A 19,577-nucleotide genomic window follows, 5' to 3' on the forward strand; every position below is an offset into this window, starting at 1 on the left:
CACACACACACACACACACACACACACACACACACACACACACACACACACACACACAGGTGCACACTCCAAAATGTAATAAGCTTACTGTTTACACCCTTCGCTTGCTTTCCCCCACAAACAGCCCTGCTGTTGCCACCTGTCGCAGCAATGCTGGCTGCCCCTAAACGGACCTACTTCCAAGAAGGCAGAGGTGTGGCTGGTTTCACCTCCAGGAAGCTGGGTGGGAGACTGCCCTGTGCCACAGCTTCAGGGAGGCAGGCAGCCTCCGCTTGCCCCAAGACATTGCTTGTCTTGCCTGTGATAGTAAGAATAGGTTGCACCTGCACATTTTGGCTGAGGGAGGCCTCAGTGGATGCGTAGGCTGTTCTCCCAGTGGAACTGTCTGGAGGCAGTGTCCTCTTGGCCTGGGTGCCAGGAACAGTGGAAAGAATATGCAGCCTTCGCAGCATGCTGGGTGCGACCTTGTGCAAACAATTTTGCCTCCTTGATCTCTGCTTGTCTCATCTGAAAAATGGGTATCATGGTAGCATTATCCACCTCAAAGGACTGCTGGAGCCTGAACAGGCCTCGATTGTGGATGTATTTTATAAATTGTATGTGACCATCTGATGCTGGGAGAAAAGTAAGGAGCAAGTAATCAGACTGTGGCAAATTATACAAAGCATTCCCCACCTCAACAGGCAGCACGTGCGCCCTCCTCTTTCTGAGGGGCTCCTCAGGTGATGACTTCTCTGATCTTTGTTACATACAATATCAAGATGGGTCAATGGACAATGGTCAATGGACCAGGAAAACAGAGAAGAGAAAAAAAAGAAATCTTACTGCTTCTCAATGTTTGCCAGTCCAAAAATATTCTGCTTTTTCATGGAGGAGTTGTGTGGTGAGTGCATACGAGAGCAGATAATTGATTCTTTCCAGATGAATGTGTTCCTGGGCCTTTGTCCCTCTTGACAAAATGGGTCTTGTAGGTGGTAGGGGTGCACGCTGTCTTTAAAACACAGTCCCGGTAATAGTAATAGTTTTCTTTTTCTCCTTCTCATTGTCTTGCATCAGTGTCCTCGGTCTTGGCTTTGGGCCTGGGGTGAGATCAGTCCACAGACAAGAGCAGCTCATATGAAAAGGTCAGTGCTGGTCTCCAAGGTACTGACATGTTTTTTGGGTGGAGCCCTGTGAAATTCTTTATAAATCAACTCTCCAATTAAGTTGGCGGGTCGCCTTATCAAAGGGAAGAGATGATTCCACCAGCGTGTTCCCAACTGTCCCAGGCAGCCTGGAGGAAAGGGCTGAAGGGCCTGCTGACCTTGATTCGAATCCTGCTTTCACCACTTAACAGTGACCTTGGGCAAAACAACTCTTGGAAACTCTGCAAAGCTGGGATCAGAAATACTTCTCAGGGTGCCTCTGGGGATCAGAGGAGATGTTAAAGGCACAAACTTGGCTCAGGGGCACTTGGAATTGTTAATACCCCCTCTCTCGTCCTTGTCCATCCTCACGCCTGTTCAGTTACGAGTGATCCCAGAGAAATCGCATAATCTGATCAAGGTCACAATGCTGGCAAATGGCAGAGTCAAGATGAGAACCCAAGGGAGTCCAAGTTCAAAGCCCATACTCTCCCTTGCGTACCTTCCCATCTCATGTTTACATGAGGCTTCTTACTTTTTAATGCTTTTACTCACTAGCTCTTCCAAGTGGTGGGGTGAGGAAAATCAGGACTATCTCACGTATTTGACACATAGCACTTATGTGTTTCAACGACTTGCCCAGGTGGATGCTGCTGGCCTCAGAAATGCGGGCTGACTGGAGGACCCAGGCCAACCAAGAGCAATTCAGGGATGTGGGAATTGGCAGGGGAAATGCCACCAGTAGAGATCTAAGCCTTAAGCCCTCATGAGAAAAATGAGTTGATAACCCAGGTGACTTTGCCTTCAACATGACAAACGTCAAGGTAGACAGAGTCATAAAATGGCTGTTTTAGTTTGCTTCTGTTTGTGCTCAGAATCTTGGCATTTTGGCATCCAAAAGAAGAAAGAGACTTTAGGACTCTCCAGAATATATACGTATGTGTGTGTGATAACACATGTATGTACAAATACTACACACACACACACACACACACACACACACACACACAGGCACACTGAGTTGAACCTCATTATTTGTGGTAGTTATGTTCTATAACATTGCAGCAAATACTGATTTAGTGAATACTGAACTATAGCTCCTAGGGGACATACAGGGTTCCTGAAAGCCTCTGGTCACAAGCCTTTTCATCAACTGATCAATACATAGCCTTGTTTTATGTGTGTTTCTGTGTAAGACCATCTTATTTAACATATATTGTGGATTTATTAACACTGAGCTAGTAGCCAACAGCATTATAACTCGTGCCTGAACAAAACTTACCTAACACATACTTTTTCTTTTCCCCCAATAAGAAACATCACAGCTTTCTTGAACTTAGGACTTCTTGCACTAGACAGCACTTCAGCCCTACACTTGTGTGTGTGTGTGTGTGGGGGGGGGGTATTTTAAACAATGAAATCACTACGAAAAACTGTAAGAATGTGTAAGTGTGGCTCCAAATAGATGGAGAAGAGGACATTTGTATACAGTACCAGAACTGAAATAAGGCAGAGTGTTGCCTTGTTTGAGCTCATTATTTGCTGCTCTGCACATGTCTGTGAATGACCATGAAAGTGCCATGATAACTGATTTTGGGATTACAAATAAATTTTAGTGAGTGGGTGAATTTGTACACATGGAATGCATGAATAATGAGAATGGCGGTATATATCGTGCTTGTCGAGAGGACAACCTCATGCCAGAGGCAGTGAGAAGGAGCTCAGTGCTTGAGATTTTTATTCACGTGTAAAGGACTGACAGAACCTCTGCTAAGGGCCCATTTTGCTCAAGAGAAGCAGAGACTAAATGAAGCCAGTGGCTTCTCAAGGGAGTGGCAGGGTAGGTAAGAGAGGACATGGGGGAGGTGGGAGTTGACAGGGAGGGCAGTGGAGTGGGTGAGGGTCCCTCCCTGTCCCCCTTCATAGTCGGGCAGGGACCTTGAACACTCCTTCCCTGGAACACCTTGCTGGCTGGCTCCCTTCCCCTGCTCACACCCACTCTGGCTTCTCCTGAGCTCTCTGGCAGTCTCCCAGGTGCTGGGGAACCTTCTGGTTTCTTAACTGTTCCCCTGGGTTCCATTTGTCCATTTGCTCATTTTCTAGCCTCCTTCTCCGGACAGTGTTATTGGCCCACTACTCCTACTTGAAAAGTGGATGGTACTGGGGGAAGCTTACTGAGTGAGTCAGCCCAAGAGATGATACCAGAGTCCTGGTTGTTCAGAACTGCAGACAGTAGCAGCCGTAGCCAAGAGGGGTGTGCAAGCCACCTGGCTGCTGGGAGCCTCAAGTTTAGGAGCTGCCACCTCGATCCTCCAGACCAGATAGATGCAGGGACACCTCAACCCTGTCACTCCCCACTCCAGAATTAGAAGGACAGCAAACTCTGTATACACTGGGGGAAGTGTTAGAATATCTGGGCTTATTGGCCTATGACCTTGTCAATGTCCTTCACCTCTGTGAACTCAGGTGCTAGAACCAGACTGGGGTTGTACCCCAACTCCACCACTTACTTCCCATGCCTCAGTTTCCTCATCTGTAAAGTGGGGATACCAACTGTACCTACCTCATAGGGTAGTTTTAAAGACTACAGTCAATAAGTGAATATATAAGAAGCACTTAGAACAGTGCCTGCACAGAGTAAACTCTATAAAGCATTAGCTTTTATCATTACTATGGTTATTAGGTTACTGTTGTTATTACTGTTCTTATCTCTAAAGATAAGGAACAGGCTCAAAGAATCTCAAAGGTCTTTCTTTCCCCTTCCTGTTCTGTTCTTGGGGATGCTCTCTCACTGTGTGGCCTTGAGCAAGAGGCTTCTCCTCTTTGGGGCCCCACATTCGTATCTTCTGGATGAGGTGTCAGGACTCAAGCCGTGGGAGTCTGTGAATTTATGAAATGAGGGTAAGGCAAGTCCCAGGGTGGAGTTAGCTTGTCAGTTTGGCCTCTCCAGGGGATGTTGCCGAGATAAGCAGTTAAGTAATCAGAATAACAGTTTATATTTGTAGTGGGTTTTAAAAGTTCCTATCGCCTGAGTGTTTATCAGGAACCCTCCCAAGGCTTGATTGGTTTATTTTATCCTCATTATAACTCCAGGAGGGCGGTATTGTCCCCATACTGGAGATGGGAAAATTGAGGTACAGAGATATTGAACACATCCCCAAGGACACACAGTTAGGAAACGGTAAATCTCGACCCAAACCCAAAACCCTGATTCCAGATTCTATAAACTTTACTCCCACATTATACTGGCAGTTGGCCTTGAAGTTGACTTCTAATCCTCTGACAGTAACCACCGAGTCTCATCATTGGAAGGTATGTAGGAATCATCTCAAGGTGTTTTAACCTTTGGAAGGGTGAGAAGCTGAAAGAAACTATGGACCCCTTCCCACCCAGAAAGTTCGTACCATATCTGCACACAAACATATACACAGAACTGACTCAATTTCAGGGGTTTCAAACATCTCACATGATGTTTAAATTCTCTTGGAACCTCCCAGTAAGTATTCATCCTTGCTCCGACTCTGCATTGATGGGAACCTCTTACCTAAAGGACCGTCCATTTCATTAATGTTCACAAAGCTGTGTCATCGACACAGTTGACATTTGTTTGTTTCCTCCTAACTTTGATCCCAGTTTCGAATTGGTCCCATCCATCTTCCCATGACAATTCTCCACATTTCTGAAGATGCTGGCGACACTGTCTCTAGTGCTTCCAGGCTAGATGCCCCTTGCCTTCACCGCTGAGTGCATTTCCCTCCAGGACACACTCATTCGTCAGTGGCTCTCTCAAACATCCAGAATGGATGTACAGCCCAGAACCCAATACAATCTTCTGGCCATGGACTGACCAGGGCAGTGCAGGACTCTCCCTTTGTTCTGGGTATCAGGTCTCCATTAATAGGTCCAAAGAGTGGATTACAATGTTTAAACCTTACTTTACTTTGAAATACACCACATATACACAGAACTGCATAGTACAAAAGCAACAGTTCAGCGAGCTTTCACAAAGCACACATCCACATAACCATCACTCAAGTCAAGGCCCTGAACTTTGCCCACTCTTGCCTCATCCCCAATACCACTCATTCGTCCTCCACAAAGGTAACTTCTACTCTTTTATGGTAATAATTTTCTTAAAAAATTTAAAATCTAAATATGTGCCCCATTTAACACTACAGTTTGGTTTCCCTGGTTTTTGAATTTTATATAAATGGAAGGATGTAAATAGGCATTCTTTTGTATCTGACTTATTTCACTCAATGAAATAAGCATGTGAGATTTATGCGTGCTGTTACATATAGTTGTAGTGCATTCATTCTCATTGCTGGTAGCTTTCTATTTGTCTGAATATACTTTAATTTATTTATCTAATCTATTATGAATGGATGCATGGGCTGTGCCCGGGTTTTGGCAATTATGAACAAGCTGTTGTAAACACTGGTGTATACATGCATGCATTTAAGCTGGCTATCCCTAAAAGAACTTTTACGTAACTTCTCAGTGAGTGATATCAACCCGTACTCCAAAGCAGTTGTACAGATTCACCCTTTCAGTAGCTGTGTGTGTATGCTCCAATTCTCCCATGTCCTTGCCAACACTTAGCATTATTAATCTTTTTAACTTTAGCTATTCTGGTGGTCATTCAATGGCATCTTACTGTGGTTTAGTTTGCATTTCCCTAATGACTAATGAGGGTGAGCCCGTTTTCATCTATTTATTGTCCATTTATGGATTAGAGGCTTTGGCAACTCCTTACTGATCTGACTCATACCGAAATTACAGCCAAATGAAATAGAGTCCCTGACAGATGATGCTGGTTACTCTTATCTCCTTTATTGACTTCATTTGGATTTTGGGTCCCCAGAGCAGGTCTGAACATTCTTTTTTTTTTTTTTTTTTTTAATTTTTAATCTGTAAGTAATCTCTACACCCAACATGGGGCTCGAACTCATGATCCTGAGATGAAGAGTTATATGCTTTACTGACTGAACCAGCCAGACACCCCTAAACATTCTTAATACTCATGACAGCTACAATTTATTGAGTCCCACTGTGTTCTAAGGCACTGAGCTGTGTGCTTGACATGCATAACATCTCCTAATCCTCACAACCAGTTTATAAGGTTGCTACTGTTATTATCTTCATTATACACATGAAGAAACTAAGGTGGGGGAGGCTAAGTAACCTACCTCAGGTCTCATAACAAGGTGTGTAACCTAGATTCACATCAATACCCTTAGCCACTATAACACGTGGCCTCCCAAACATGGAAACGTTTGGCTACATTAAAAAATAACTTAAAAAAAATGCTGAAAAACTGAATAATAAAACGGGCATGGAACTGTCAAATGGAGAAGAATAATTGCAAAGTATGAGAAAGATTAAGGTACTGAGTAAGTAAAGAGTTCTTACAAATTAACAAAAGGACACAATACAAAAAATGGTCAAAGGTTTCTGGGGTCAAGTATGTCTGGGAAATTCAGCACGCCTTTCATGTTCTTTTACCACAACAATGTATATAAGCAAATTTATGACTCTTAAGTTCCACACTAAAAACTTACTTTAACACAGCATTTTCCAAGCCTATTTGACCAAAATAGGCTTTAACATCTGAATAATTATAATTCTTTGGAACAGACTTTGAAGCATGTTGAACTCTGTAATAACCACTGCTTCCTCTGGTTTCTGGACTGGTAAAGCTTTCAACAAAGGAAATGAAATTAGTTTTGTCCAGGGTTTCTCAACCTTGACACTATTGACATTTTGGGTTGTGTAATTCTTTGTTGTGGGCTTGTCTTAGGCGTTGTGGGATGTTCAGCAGCATCCTTGGTCTCTACTCAGTAGATGCCAGATGACAGTAGTACCATTCCCCCCCACCCCGCCCCCGCTCCCAGTTGTGACAACCAAAAGTGCCCCTTGGGAGCCAGGATTCCCCTCCCCCATAAGAACCACTGGTCTGGCCTGATTTCTAAAGAACTCAGGGTGCTCCCCATGATTACCTCCTACCTGAGTGCTCCCCAGACTGCATAGCATTTCACTACCTGTTGATTTCTGTGCCTTGTGACAGCCTCTATTCTTTGTGAGAGAGTACCAGTCCATCTCTTGTCTTGTTTGTTAGAACTCCCTTTACTTCCATGCACAGCAAACCACGTACAGTTCCCCAGGCAGGGGACTTCTTTCCACCTTTCCATCCTCTAGGTGGAATTAAGCTCTCTTCTTCAATCTCCATACTCACTGCACACCCTTCTATCAGACTCACAACACACATTTTACCTATTGAGGTGCCTGTCTCCCCAGTTCCTTGACAGCAGAAACTAGGTCCTGTCCATCTTCTGACTCTCAGCACTGAGGAGGTGCTAATCAATATATATGATCAAAGGAGCAAAATATAATTGAAGATGGGTCAGTGGGGACCTAGGTGGATTTCCAACAACACTGAGTCCATTGGTAACCTCTTTACCAGTTTCCTCTTAGGAAAGTTCTCCTTGCTGGTCTCCAGGAAGACAATCTTCTTCCTTGAGAGAAGTCAAACTACCACAGAAGGTACCAATTTTGTGTTTCTCCCTCTCAGACATGAATATGACATCATCTGCTCAGTCGGCATGTCCAGGCCTTTCCCGATAGTTTTCTCATTCCAAACTGAAGGAGAAAAGCCCTTTTCCCTTGATGTCAGCACTTCTGCAAACTCTGGTTTATTCTAGCCGGTGGCACTTTTTATCCTTGGATATGTATGCATCTTCCTTTCCATGTTTTGGGAATCCCTTTGGGCCTGAGTTTCTCAGAGCACCCCTTCCCCCAAGCATTGAATCAGTGTCTTTAAGTATTTCCTGTCTGGGATTATTTGAAGTCTTAGAAACAAAATTTAATTCTTGGGAAGTCTCTAACTCTACCAGAATTGTCCAAGATGGTGGCAGTGGGCAGAAAGAAAGGGACAGGTTTGAGAAACTTTAACAATGGCAAATGACAAGACTTGACAACGGTTTGGAAATGGAGGAGGGAGATGACTCCAAGATTTCTGTTCTGAGACAACAGAGGGGCTGGCAATTCCTGCTGCAGAGACGGCCCCAGGAGGAAGAGGAGGAGGAGGAAGAGGGGAAAGACCAGGACAGGGAGCACACTGCCGGGACAGTTAGAGCCTGAGGTTTCCACGGGAGACAAGGTGGGGATGGAGTGGAGGGAACTGGATATAAGAGCTTGGGCTCTGGCTGGGAAATGGGACGGAGGACTTGGCATGCAGGTGGTCACAGAAGCTGAGAGAGCAGACGAGCGTTTAGATCGCATGTGCTGCGGGCACAGACACATTAAAGATGGTGCAGCAAGAAAACGACATGAAGGAGACTGTGAGGGGTAGTTGGAGATAGAGGGGCATGGGTCAGAGGCCACTGGAGAAGGAGTTTTGGGACAGAAGGGGTGGCCAGCAGCTTTAAGTGATACAGGGAGGTCAGCTCTTATATGGACAGAACAGTGCCCGCTGACTCAGCAGCAGAGGGTCACTGAGCACTATGGTGAGGGCAGTCTCAGTGGAGTGGAGGGGCTCTAGCCAGTGGCAGGGGTGCAGGAGGGATCGGGAGGAGGGCAGGTGTCTAAAGAGGGAGTCACTCATCTATCCACTTGCCCAAAAAGCTGAGGGGCCACTGGGCACCAGGGGCCATGTTGGGCCCTGGGAGATGGTAGTGGACACATAGGCAATATCCCTGCCCTCATGGTGTGTATTTTCAGGAAGATGTAGTATTTTATTTTATTTAAAAATATGTAAAAAATTGTTTTTTACATTTTATTAATTTTTGAGAGAGAGAGAGAGAGAGAGAGAGAGACAGAGCACAAGTAGGGGAGGGGCAGAGAGAGAGGGAGACACAGAATCCGAAGCAGGCTCCAGGCTCCGAGCTGTCAGCACAGAGCCCGACGCGGGGCCCGAACCCACAAACTGTGAGATCATGACCTGAGCCGAAGTCAGTTGCTTAACCGACTGAGCCACCCAGGCGCCCTGGAAGATGTAGTATTTTAGAAGGAGGACTCATTTTAAGGATGGTTGTTAGGATCATTGCCATTTGACAGAGAAGGGCCAAGAGAGGTCAGATGGCAAATGGTACAAGTTCACACCAATGTCAGAGCCGTGGGTCAGGCCCTGACCCATCTGGCCCTTCGCACTCTTTGCTGCCTGAAGGAGGTGGACTTTAGGTGGGAACAGATGGCACAGAAGACATAACAGGGTGGAAAAGAATAAAGGTACCAGGTGCAGGATTATTGATGGCTGGGCCGGGCCCACCCAGATCAAGATTTGTATTTATTTGAGCCAGAGGCTTGAGAGGTGGCCTGTGGTAGCCCCCACACTTCCCCACATTCCCACCCCTCTTATTTAGGAGAACATCTCCCTTTCCTGTGGGATCCCTGATCCACACAGTTCAAGTGGGGCTGCAAACATCTCCGCGTGCACTTGTTAGGCTCAGGAACCCAGGCAAAGCTGACCAGTGTCCCTCCATGGGATTTATACAGAGATGCTGGAAAGAGACAAGGTCCTTTTTCCTCTGGGACAGTGAGCTTGGGGACCAGGGTAGGCCACCCACAGCCACCTTCACTACCTGAAGTAAATACTAGGCAGAGATAAAAGGGTCAAGAAATACAGGAGACTGAGCTCTGATGGTATCCTTTGGGCTCCTGGATCCAGCTCTGCCTGAACCTATCCAGAACTATCCCAGACTTCCTGGTGGCTTGAACCAATGAATTATCCTTTGCCTCTTGATTTTGAGTTTCTATACTTGCAGTTGAAAGAATCTGACCAATATAGTTTGTCATGCTATGTCAGCTGTGACTGTGTCCAATATATGATTTACTGTTGCAGAAGCTAAGTGATTCCAGGGGTTTCCTCCACGGAGCCATACATATTCGCCTCCTTCTAGGTACTAGCCCTGTAAGTGGCAGGGAGATGACTAAGACATGAGCTTAGAGAGTAGCTGTGGAGATGATGACAGAACAAAGGCATCATCGTCTATAATATGCTTCACATCCATTTTCCCAAATGCACCATAACAGGAAACAATTAAGCTGGCAAATCCAGGTAGGGTTCAGCAGGTACAGGCCGAGCTGGAGAGAGGCCCCAAGCTCAGAGGAAGGTGGGGTGGGGAGGAGGGGGTGCATCCTGCATCCTGGGCTCCTCTAACACTGTTCTGGGGGGCTGAGCTAAGGTGGGGCTGGAGGGGGACAGAGGAAGAGGGTAACAAGTAGTCTGGGGAGGCTGTGTGAATATTAGCGTGAGTATTAAGAGCTGCTTCTCATACCTTTCCCATTCCGGCGTGGGCGTGTCCCAGCTTGACCACCACAGGGAAGTGTGGGGCTGTGAGCTGTAAGAGACCAGAGGAAATCGCTCATTAGCATCCCAAAGCAAGACTCTGGGCACCACCTGTTCTAGAGAAAGATTCAGTCATCTGCTATTACCAGGAATCCCCACAAGAATGCTCTGACAGATGGTCATTCTGCTGCTGCTCAAACACCCTACATGCCAGCGAACTGGGCTTCCAAAGGAAGCTCTGAGTATTTAAAGCCAGCCTGCCTGGGGCACCCACCATTCTGGAGAGACGGTAGGAAGCTTTCAGATCCTGGCTTTACCACTTGTGCAACCACAGACAAGCTCAGCAAGGATCTGTGGCTCAGTTTCCTCATCTGTAAAATGGGGATGATGAGTATCCATCCCATAGGGTTACTGTGAGAATCAAACAAGCTATTACATGGAAATCTTTACATTGTAAGTACTCAGCAAATGAAAGCTTCATTACTCCATCACGGTTCTGCCTTACGTTATCCTTGAAAAAAACCTTCAAGTATCTGGAAACTCATTCCCTCCCCCAGTCCCTATCCAGGCCACCCTAGCGGGTGTCTTAATAATAGTGGTCATGCCCACATGGGCACACACATTTACTGGCCGCACAGTGCTGGGCGCTGTTCTGAGTGACTGTCCTGTATCATCTCCTTTAGAGAGCCACATTACTTGTCTAGTTGGCTCCCTATAGAATCCTCAGTTCCAAGAACACTGCCTGACCCAGGGAAGGTGCCCAGTCTTCTCAGCAAGACCTATTAGAGGCATACATGCTTCTCCTTATGACACAGAGGAAGACAGGGCACTCCAAACATTAGATGCTCACCTATCCATACCCGTGGTCACTCTACTGGGAAGTGAGGGCACTAGGTTCAAACCCAGGCTAGGCATCTCCTCCTTCATTCTGTTCCTATGTTGCTTGAGATGTGTTTGTTTGGTGTCGGGAAGTCTGTTTGGAGGTATTTGAGGGCAAAGGTCATCCCTTTTAGTTATTTAGTAATAATATCACTCCCCCTACTTGGATCAACCCAGCCAGGGGTGATCATGTTACTCTCTGTGCTGTCTGTTCTGGTGTTGGTCATTCGGTCCTGGCTTGTCTCCTGACAGTGCTGTCCATCCTGACCCTCTGGGTGCCTTGAGAGGAGGAACCTGGCTCTTCTCTCTTGGTGCCCAGAGTCTAGTCTGACCTGGAGGTGAGGCTGTAGGTGCCATGGAAGGGTCCACTGTGGTCCCAGAGCCATTCGATGGGCCTCGTCTTATTTTACTCACGCAGGGGCTCCATCAGGCAAGCAGGGGAGGTATGTTTTTTTGAATCACCATTTCACAGGTAGGGCACTGAGACTCAAGGTAGGTGCTGGGAAAGGGTGGAATTAGGACCTGAACTTGGGCCTGTCAGACCTCTAAGCCTGATGTGAACTGTTTCCCCTAAGATCTGGCTCAGGGCTTCCTGCAGTAGATGTTGAATAAAAAAATTTCCCTCTTAATTTTGGCTACCATTGATCATATCTTGGTGCCTAGAAAGAACAAATCCATGTTTTTTTTTTTAAAGAGCAATATTTGATTTTGAGTCCAAAAGCAATATGTACTCACTATAAAAAGTTTGGAAAATATAATAAAGTGTTATGTTGTTATTACACAGAAGATAATAAAAATCACCCTCAGATGTGTATTATCTGCTGATCTTCTTTTTTATAAATCCATATTTTTTTTCATTTGCTCTACATTGTGAGTATAGTGAATACCCAATTTCGCTTCCTGTTCCTTCCACTTACTGTTCTGTGATAACCATCTTCCCCGTGGTGATTACTTGATAGTTTAATAGTTACTATAAAATATTTCACAGATGAAAAAAGACTTAGGGAGCAATACCATGGACACCCCCTCACTTAAGAAATAAACCACTGCCCACACAGATGAAGCCCCTGATATGCCTTCTTATCACACTCCCTCCCTCCTGCCCAGAGGTTATAATCATTATACAAATTCTATGTTTATCACTGCCTTGCATTTACTCATATTTTAATTACTACATATGATTCTCAAACAACACACACTCCACAATTTTAAACTTTATGTGTAAGTGGCATCAAAAGAATCTATTCTTGACAACCCTTTTTGCACATTATGTTTGTGAGATTCACGTGTGCCCATCTATCTAGTGTGGATTCATTTTTATTGCTATTTTATGAACACATTACCATTTGTTCACTGCCTGCTGATGAACGTTTAGGCGATTTCTATTTTTCCAATGATAAATAATAATAGTATAAACATTTGTTTTTTAATGTTTATTTATTTTTGAGAGAGAGAGAGAAAGCAGAGACAGAGGGAGAGAGAGAGAGAATCCCAAGCAGGCTCCATGCTGTCAGCACAGAGCCCGATGCGGGGCTCGAACCCACGAACTGTGAGATCATGACCTGAGCCGAAACCAAGAGTCAGAAGCTTAACTGACTGAATCACCTATGTGCCCCTCGACTAGTACAAACATTCTTGAACTCGGTCCCCTCTGCACCTGCAGGGGAGTCTCTCTGGGGCAGGGGTAACAGGACTGGAATTGCTGGGGCCGGGCAATGCTCCTCTCGTTTTTGCCAAATATTGCCAAATTTGGTCGCCAAAGTGGCTGTACTGACTATGCTCTCACAGGCAGGGAAAGAGCTCCCAACACTTGAGGTTGGAAAGACCTGCATTTTACCAACCCGAGGGATGTGAAGTAAAATGAATCGATGCATTTTCACCAAGTGGCTTTTGTTCCCCAGTAGAGCTGTCACACCCAGCCATCCACTCACAGACCCTGGAGACCTCCAGCAGTCCAAGAACTGCCCAGGTCACTACTGGGGCTTCATCTCCAGGTCATTGTAAGGTGGAGCGGGAGGTGAGGGGGAACGGGTGTGCTCTGTCTCCCCCTCCTCCTCTCCCGGCCTGATTATCTCCCCACACACTGACGGGTACTGGAAAGAATGTGGATGTTGCAGTTAAACTTTCTCATCTGGGGCTAGATATTTAATCTCTTCAGAACTTAGCTCTCTGATCTGCAAAGTGGGAATGATGATGCCTAACTCATGTGTGTGTGGGGGGAAGAAGAAATGAAATGAGGGGTGTAAAACTGCTTAGCACCAAGGGGAGGTTCAAACTCAAAGTGTAGAGCAGGACTGAGCAGAGGAAGGAGCTAACACCTGCTCTGTGGGGTAAGGAGATGAAGGAAGGCTTGATGGAAGAGGAAGGAGAGCTAGAGGCTGCTGCTTGGCAGTATGTGATAGTATGGCAGAGGGGGAAATGAAATCCAACAAAGGAAAATCGGGGGGGCTATGCCAGAGGGAATAATCAGAGGTAATTAAAGGCTGTGGCACTTTTAATCTGGAAGAACTTAGCAATCATCTTGTATACCCCCATGTGGCCATGTGGTGGTAGGCATAATTTCTAGGAATTCTCCCCGAGATGTCCCCCTCTAACCTCTGGAGGCTGATGAGATCATCATATGAAGTCTTACAACGATCGTTTTACATCATATGGCACACATGACCCTAAAGTATAGAGATTATCTGGGAGGACGTAATCAGATCACATGAGCCCTTAAGAGCGAGAACCATCGCAGGCCAGTGGAAGAGGGAGGCAGACAGATTCAAAGCATGAGAAAGTCTCAGCACACTATTCCTGCTTTGAGATGGAGGTGGTCACTTAAGAAGGAATGTGGGCAGCCTGCCGGAGCTGAAGGTGGCCCCTGGCTGATAGGCAGCCAGGAAGTGGGGACCAGAGGCACACTGTGGCAAAGAACTGGATTCTGCCCTAACAGGAATGAGCTTGGAAGGGAATCTTGAGCTCCTGAAGAAAATGCAGGATGCTGGCACTTTGATTTTGGCTTTATGAGACCCTAAGCAGAGAACCTTGACATGCCATCCCGGACTTCTGATCTACGGATCTGTGAGGTAATACAGAGGTGTTCTTTTCAGGTGCTTGATTTGTTAGTGTGGCAATAGGAAACTAACACATGTGTGTGTCCTCCCAGAAACTGAAGCCCAAAGAGTAAAAAGTGATTGTTTTCGTGCCATACAACAGAACGAGAAGTCAAGGCCATGAGTTTTGGCTCTCAGTCAAGCACCCTCTCTATCAAGGCACACTTCTCTGGGGACCACGTGCATATCTAGAGTGCAATAAATTCTTTCTCTTAATTATAACGACCGATAAAATAATATCAAATCAAATCAATTCATGAATTGAGTGAGGACGAAGTGGTGACACTATGCGTTATGCTGTGCAGGACACAAGATTGAGACAAGATCTCTTGTTTTAGAGGGTGGGCTGTGCAATGAACGAGCAGAACAGGGTGGCATGGTGGGCAAGTCTGGAGTGGGTGGAGTCATGAGCAAGTCTCCGTAAGAAAGGAAGGCTCTCTGGGTGCCTGGATGGCTCAGTGGGCTAAGCATTGGACTCTTAACTCCAGTTCAGGTCATGATTTCCCTGTTTGTGGGTTTGAGGCCCCTGCACTGACAGCATGGAGCCTGCTTGGGATTCTGTCTCTCTGTGTCTCTGCCCCTCCCCTGCTCACACACTCTCTCAAAATAAATAAAAATTAAAATTAATAATAAAAAAGTGATGCTTTAAAAATTTGAAATAATAGCCTTCAAATGACCATAGAAATTCAAGATGAGGATGGTCCACAACCTCATCATCTAACCAAATCAATGTTTGTATCGGTCCGTATTCCTTTATAAAGTTCATTTAGAATTCCAATTAAAAAATGGGATATTCTTGAATTTAAATAAATTAAAAAAACAAAAAAATGGGATATTCTGCAATCATCTTAGAGATAGAATTTTGCATCTGTCTTCTCTAAGTTTTTTCCTACTTTGCCATAATCTTTTTTATTTTTCCCACATCCCTCCCCCACTCCCCAGCCCAGGTAACTGATCTCACCTGCCTGGTGTATTTAATGTGTTCTCCTGCTCACTGCTTGTCATGCTCAGGTTTGTAAACACATATGGACATACATGGTTGAGGCTGACGTTTGTTTTTTCAAAAATGGCTCTCCTCGCTGAATATCGCGCCATGCACACTCCCTCTCCCAGGATGGCAGGTACACCCTTAACCCAATGGTTTGAAGCTTCACAATATTCTACAAGACACAGTGCCACAATCAGCCACTTTCCTGTTAGTAGACATTTGTGTAACATTCTCTCTCCGTGTGTCTGTTTCTGTCTCTGTCTCTGTGCTATTGCAGGCAAGACCACCAAATATCTTTGTACAGGTGTCCTTACAAACCAGTGTCTTCATTCCTAGAGGCCAGGCCAAGAACTTTTCATGGGGGACAATCAGCAGAATATGGAGACATTCTGATAGGTTTCTCCAGTGGTTTCCAAGAGCTCAGGAAATGAAGGTTGTGCCATGGTATTGCACCCTGGGTGAGACCGCCCACCATATAATCTCCCAGGCTAATGACGACTGCATGTATGGAGTGTCTTGTAACAACAAGGGATGGTGCTGGGCACTTTATGTATGGCAGCATCTTTCCCTCCCCACAAGACAGAGAAGAGATGAGAGGCAAGCCATTTGTCCAGGGTCAGACAGGTAAGGACTGGTGGGGCTTCTCCACCGCCTCCCATGTTCCCTCCCCTTTCCATCTTTCCCTTCCCAAGCTGTTCAAATGGGCTTCAGAGGCCATTCCCATTTCCACTCATCTGCAACATGCCAGCCCCTCCCCTGAACACAGACAGGTCACAGAGGACAAAAAACATCTTGTCGGCTATTTTCTCTCTTCCCTTCCCAACAATAGCTTTATTTAGTCCCCTTGGGGATGGGAGGCCGCACCAGCCTCTCACAGGCTCCTTGTCCCGCTCACATGCCCCGGGTGCTCCAGAGTTCAGCACTGTCCAATGGCATGAGAGGCCCGACATCCTGTTAGAAGGGGCAGATCAATTTTTGAAACCACAGATCCCCACCCTGATAAGGGCCCTATTCAAAAGTCTCCCAAGAAGCCAGAATAAGTGGGGGTGGCCTAGGGCTCATGCTGGCCGTTCTCTTGGGGGGTTGGAGTCAGGGCAGAGTGAGTCCAGATCAGCGCTGTATCAACCTCACTTTCAAGCCACGGGGTTGGAGAGCTGGGGCCTGAGTGGTCTGGTTCAGCTTCCCCCTGAAGGAGGAAATCCCCTCTATATTCATGATGCTCTGGAGATTTCAATGCGTTCAGTGTCTGTTCCTGGTTAAGAGTGGAGACAACGAGTCCTGGAAGAGTCTGGGGGAGGAAATCAAGGGCTAAAGAAGTCTGGGAAGATTTCAGTGAGGAGATGGACCTCCATCCCACGCCTGCAAGGCTCTGTCTGATCTAGCTCTTGCTTACTTCTTCTGTTTCATCTTGTGTTTCTCCCTCCTCCCCACCTCAACCCCTGCCTACCAGTTATGTACCACCCCACAGGCCTTTCAGTTCTCTACTGAATGGGCCATACTCCCTCCAACCACAGGGCCTTTACACATGCTGATCTCCGTCTCTAAAAGACTCTACCTAATGATCAATAAAATAATATTAATTCTAATCAATTCAGTGGGCACTAATTGAGTGAGAACTATGAGGCTGGCACTGTGTTTTGTGCTGTGAAGGACACACATAAGATTAAGACAAGGCCAATCCCTTCTCATACTTGGGGTCTCAATTGAAATTCTCTGTCCCCAGAGTGTTCCCCTGGACACTGGTCTAGAGTAGGTGCTTCCTGTTGTCTTTTCTATCACACCCTAAACTTTCCCTTCATAGTGCTAGGCAGCAACTGTGATTATATGTTTATTTCCTTTGTGTCCCTCTCTCTGCTGCCCTGTAGGTGCTCTGACGAAACAAGGTGCTTAGCTTGTTTTGTTTACCACTGTATCTCCAGGCTCCACACAAGGACTGGCATATAGTAGGTGCTGGGTATGCAGTATATTGTCAGATGGGTGTTAGACAAAGCCTCCCACGACAGGGAGAGATGTCATGTGCAGAAGGGCTGAGTCAGAAAGATTTTGGGCACAAGTTGCTGATGAAGTTGGTTTGAGCAGAGCCTTGTTGGGAAAGCAGTGGGAAAGAGGGTGGAAATATGGGGAGTGGCAAGGTTGGGGGTCCTTACACCAGAGGGAGGAGGTTGGGATGCATTCTGAGGGCACTGGGCAGCCATTGAGGGTTTGTGTGCAGACGGTAGACATATACACGTTTAGGAAGACTCTTCTGGAGGCTATGGTTACAGCAGCTCCCACTTTTGCAGCACTTAGAATGTAGCCAGCATGGTGCTAAGTACTTTGCATATATCACCTCATTTAAGTATCTTGATGCTTCTTTGAGATAGCTCCTATTTTTAGCCCCATTTTACATACCAGGAAATGAGGGCCAACAGAAGTGAAGTTTCTTGACTAGGATTACTCAACAAGAAAGCAGGTGAGCTAGGATTTGGTCAGAACCCATCACCCTGCTTCCACATGGTGCTGCTTCTGGATAATCATTCTATGCACCATCGAGCGCTTGCTTCCCATGTGCCCAGAACTGTGTCCGCTCATTTGATTTGACCGGGTGGGTGGGCAGGGGCCAGCAGCCTGCTACTTCAGCAAGCAAGCAGTACAGAGCATGCAGGGATAGCATGAGCTTTGGCACCAGAGGACCCTAGAGTTCATATCTAGCTCCAGCACCTATGGTCTTGAGACTTTGGGCAAGTCACTGACCACTCTGTGACTCAGTCTGCTCATCCGCCAAACTGGAAGATCCTCGAGGAACTGACATTATAACAGATGTCAGTTATTAAACAGTCGCTGCCAGTGAAGAGGCTTACACTGAGTTAGGAGATGTCCAAGCTGGAACATAGGACAGCAAACCACACAAGCTCCTATTCCCTTCACATCTGGGACCTTGGGGGGTCCTTGGGCAGGGGGATGTCAAAGGCTGATCGATAGGACTCAGTCAGTCCTCGGATACAGGAAGGGGAGAAAACAGGGCAGAGAAGCCTGATGCCCAGGTTGTGAGTAGGGGGCATGATGAAGACTTTGACAGAAATGGGGTTTGTTCTGGGCATTAAAAAAAAAAAGATTCATTCAAGTGAGAGAGTAGCAATATCCCAACAGCTGCTTGATAATCTTAACCTTGGTATATAGTATCTGATGGAATCTCCTCGGAGTTTAAGCACTGCACACAAAGACACTCCTGTCTGGAGAGAGGAGAATGGATAAGTCCTTTCCAATTTTATAATGTTGTGACAAACCCATAAATTACCACCCAGATGACTGAAACAAGCGGGGACAACAGCTTACAGGGCTCTGAGGATTCTGGTCCCTGTCTTCTTCCCCATCCCCATCTCACCCATGTTCCCCTATCAGCCTCTCTGTCCCAGCCTTGCTGGATTTCTTTCTGACCCTGATACTGGCTTTGCTCCTTCCAGCCACAGGGTCTTTGCACATGCTGTTCTCATTGCCTGGAACACTGTCGCTGCTCCTCCGAGCCATGCTTCAGATCTCATCTCTAATGTCACTTACCCAAAAAGTTGGCTCCCACCTCCCTGCTTCAGTCATGGCCTGCTCACGTCTTTCTCTTTCTTAGCACTTCTGCCATTTTTAACGTATCTGTGTAATTGTTGGACAAATGTGTAACTCCTTCGCTGGACTATAAGCTCCGTAAGGAGCTGTGGGTCTGTGTCTGTTGTTGCTTATCATTGAACCCTCAGGCCTCTCCTGAATTATAAACCTGCTTCCTGAACCCAGCCCTGGGATGGTCTCACAGGCATCTCCAACTCAACATTTCCAAGCAACCTCATAAACTTCCCCTCCAAAATACTCTCTTCTCCTAACCTCAGTCAGTGGCCCCACCACCCACCCAGGTGCCCCGCCTGCCTTCTTCATTCTCACAACTGCCCTAGACCCAGGTCTGGCACACAGGAGGGGCCCTGGAAATGTTTGCTGAGTGAGGTCTGTGGTTTCACCGCCCTTGCTTAACGCTCTCTGCCCTTGGAATCCCACCTCTGAACCCTCTGCATCATGTCCTCCTACAGTTAGCGTGTCTTGGAAAAATACTGGTGGCATATTTAGAAGAATTTAACTAAACCTGCCCTACCAAAATACAAACATTCCTTTCTCTTACATTTCCTGTTTCCCTGAGAAACGGAATCGTCAAAAATAAACAAAGCGATAGGATGGCAATATTTGTC

At 46.3% G+C, this 19,577-nt stretch overlaps 1 protein-coding gene across 2 annotated transcripts in view; it reads right to left on the bottom strand.

Annotated features, from left to right (window-relative positions):
- Positions 1–19,577, bottom strand: part of SYN3 (synapsin III) — a 464,763-nt gene that overhangs the window by 65,785 nt on the left and 379,401 nt on the right. For both annotated transcript variants that reach the window (XM_027070900.2, XM_027070901.2), the window contains exon 7: positions 10,400–10,462. In XM_027070900.2, coding sequence (XP_026926701.2) covers positions 10,400–10,462 — 63 coding nt within the window. The remainder of the gene's footprint in view (positions 1–10,399; positions 10,463–19,577) is intronic.

Source organism: Acinonyx jubatus, chromosome B4 (genome assembly GCF_027475565.1).
Source record: "Acinonyx jubatus isolate Ajub_Pintada_27869175 chromosome B4, VMU_Ajub_asm_v1.0, whole genome shotgun sequence".
In the NCBI taxonomy this organism is placed as follows: domain Eukaryota; kingdom Metazoa; phylum Chordata; class Mammalia; order Carnivora; family Felidae; genus Acinonyx; species Acinonyx jubatus.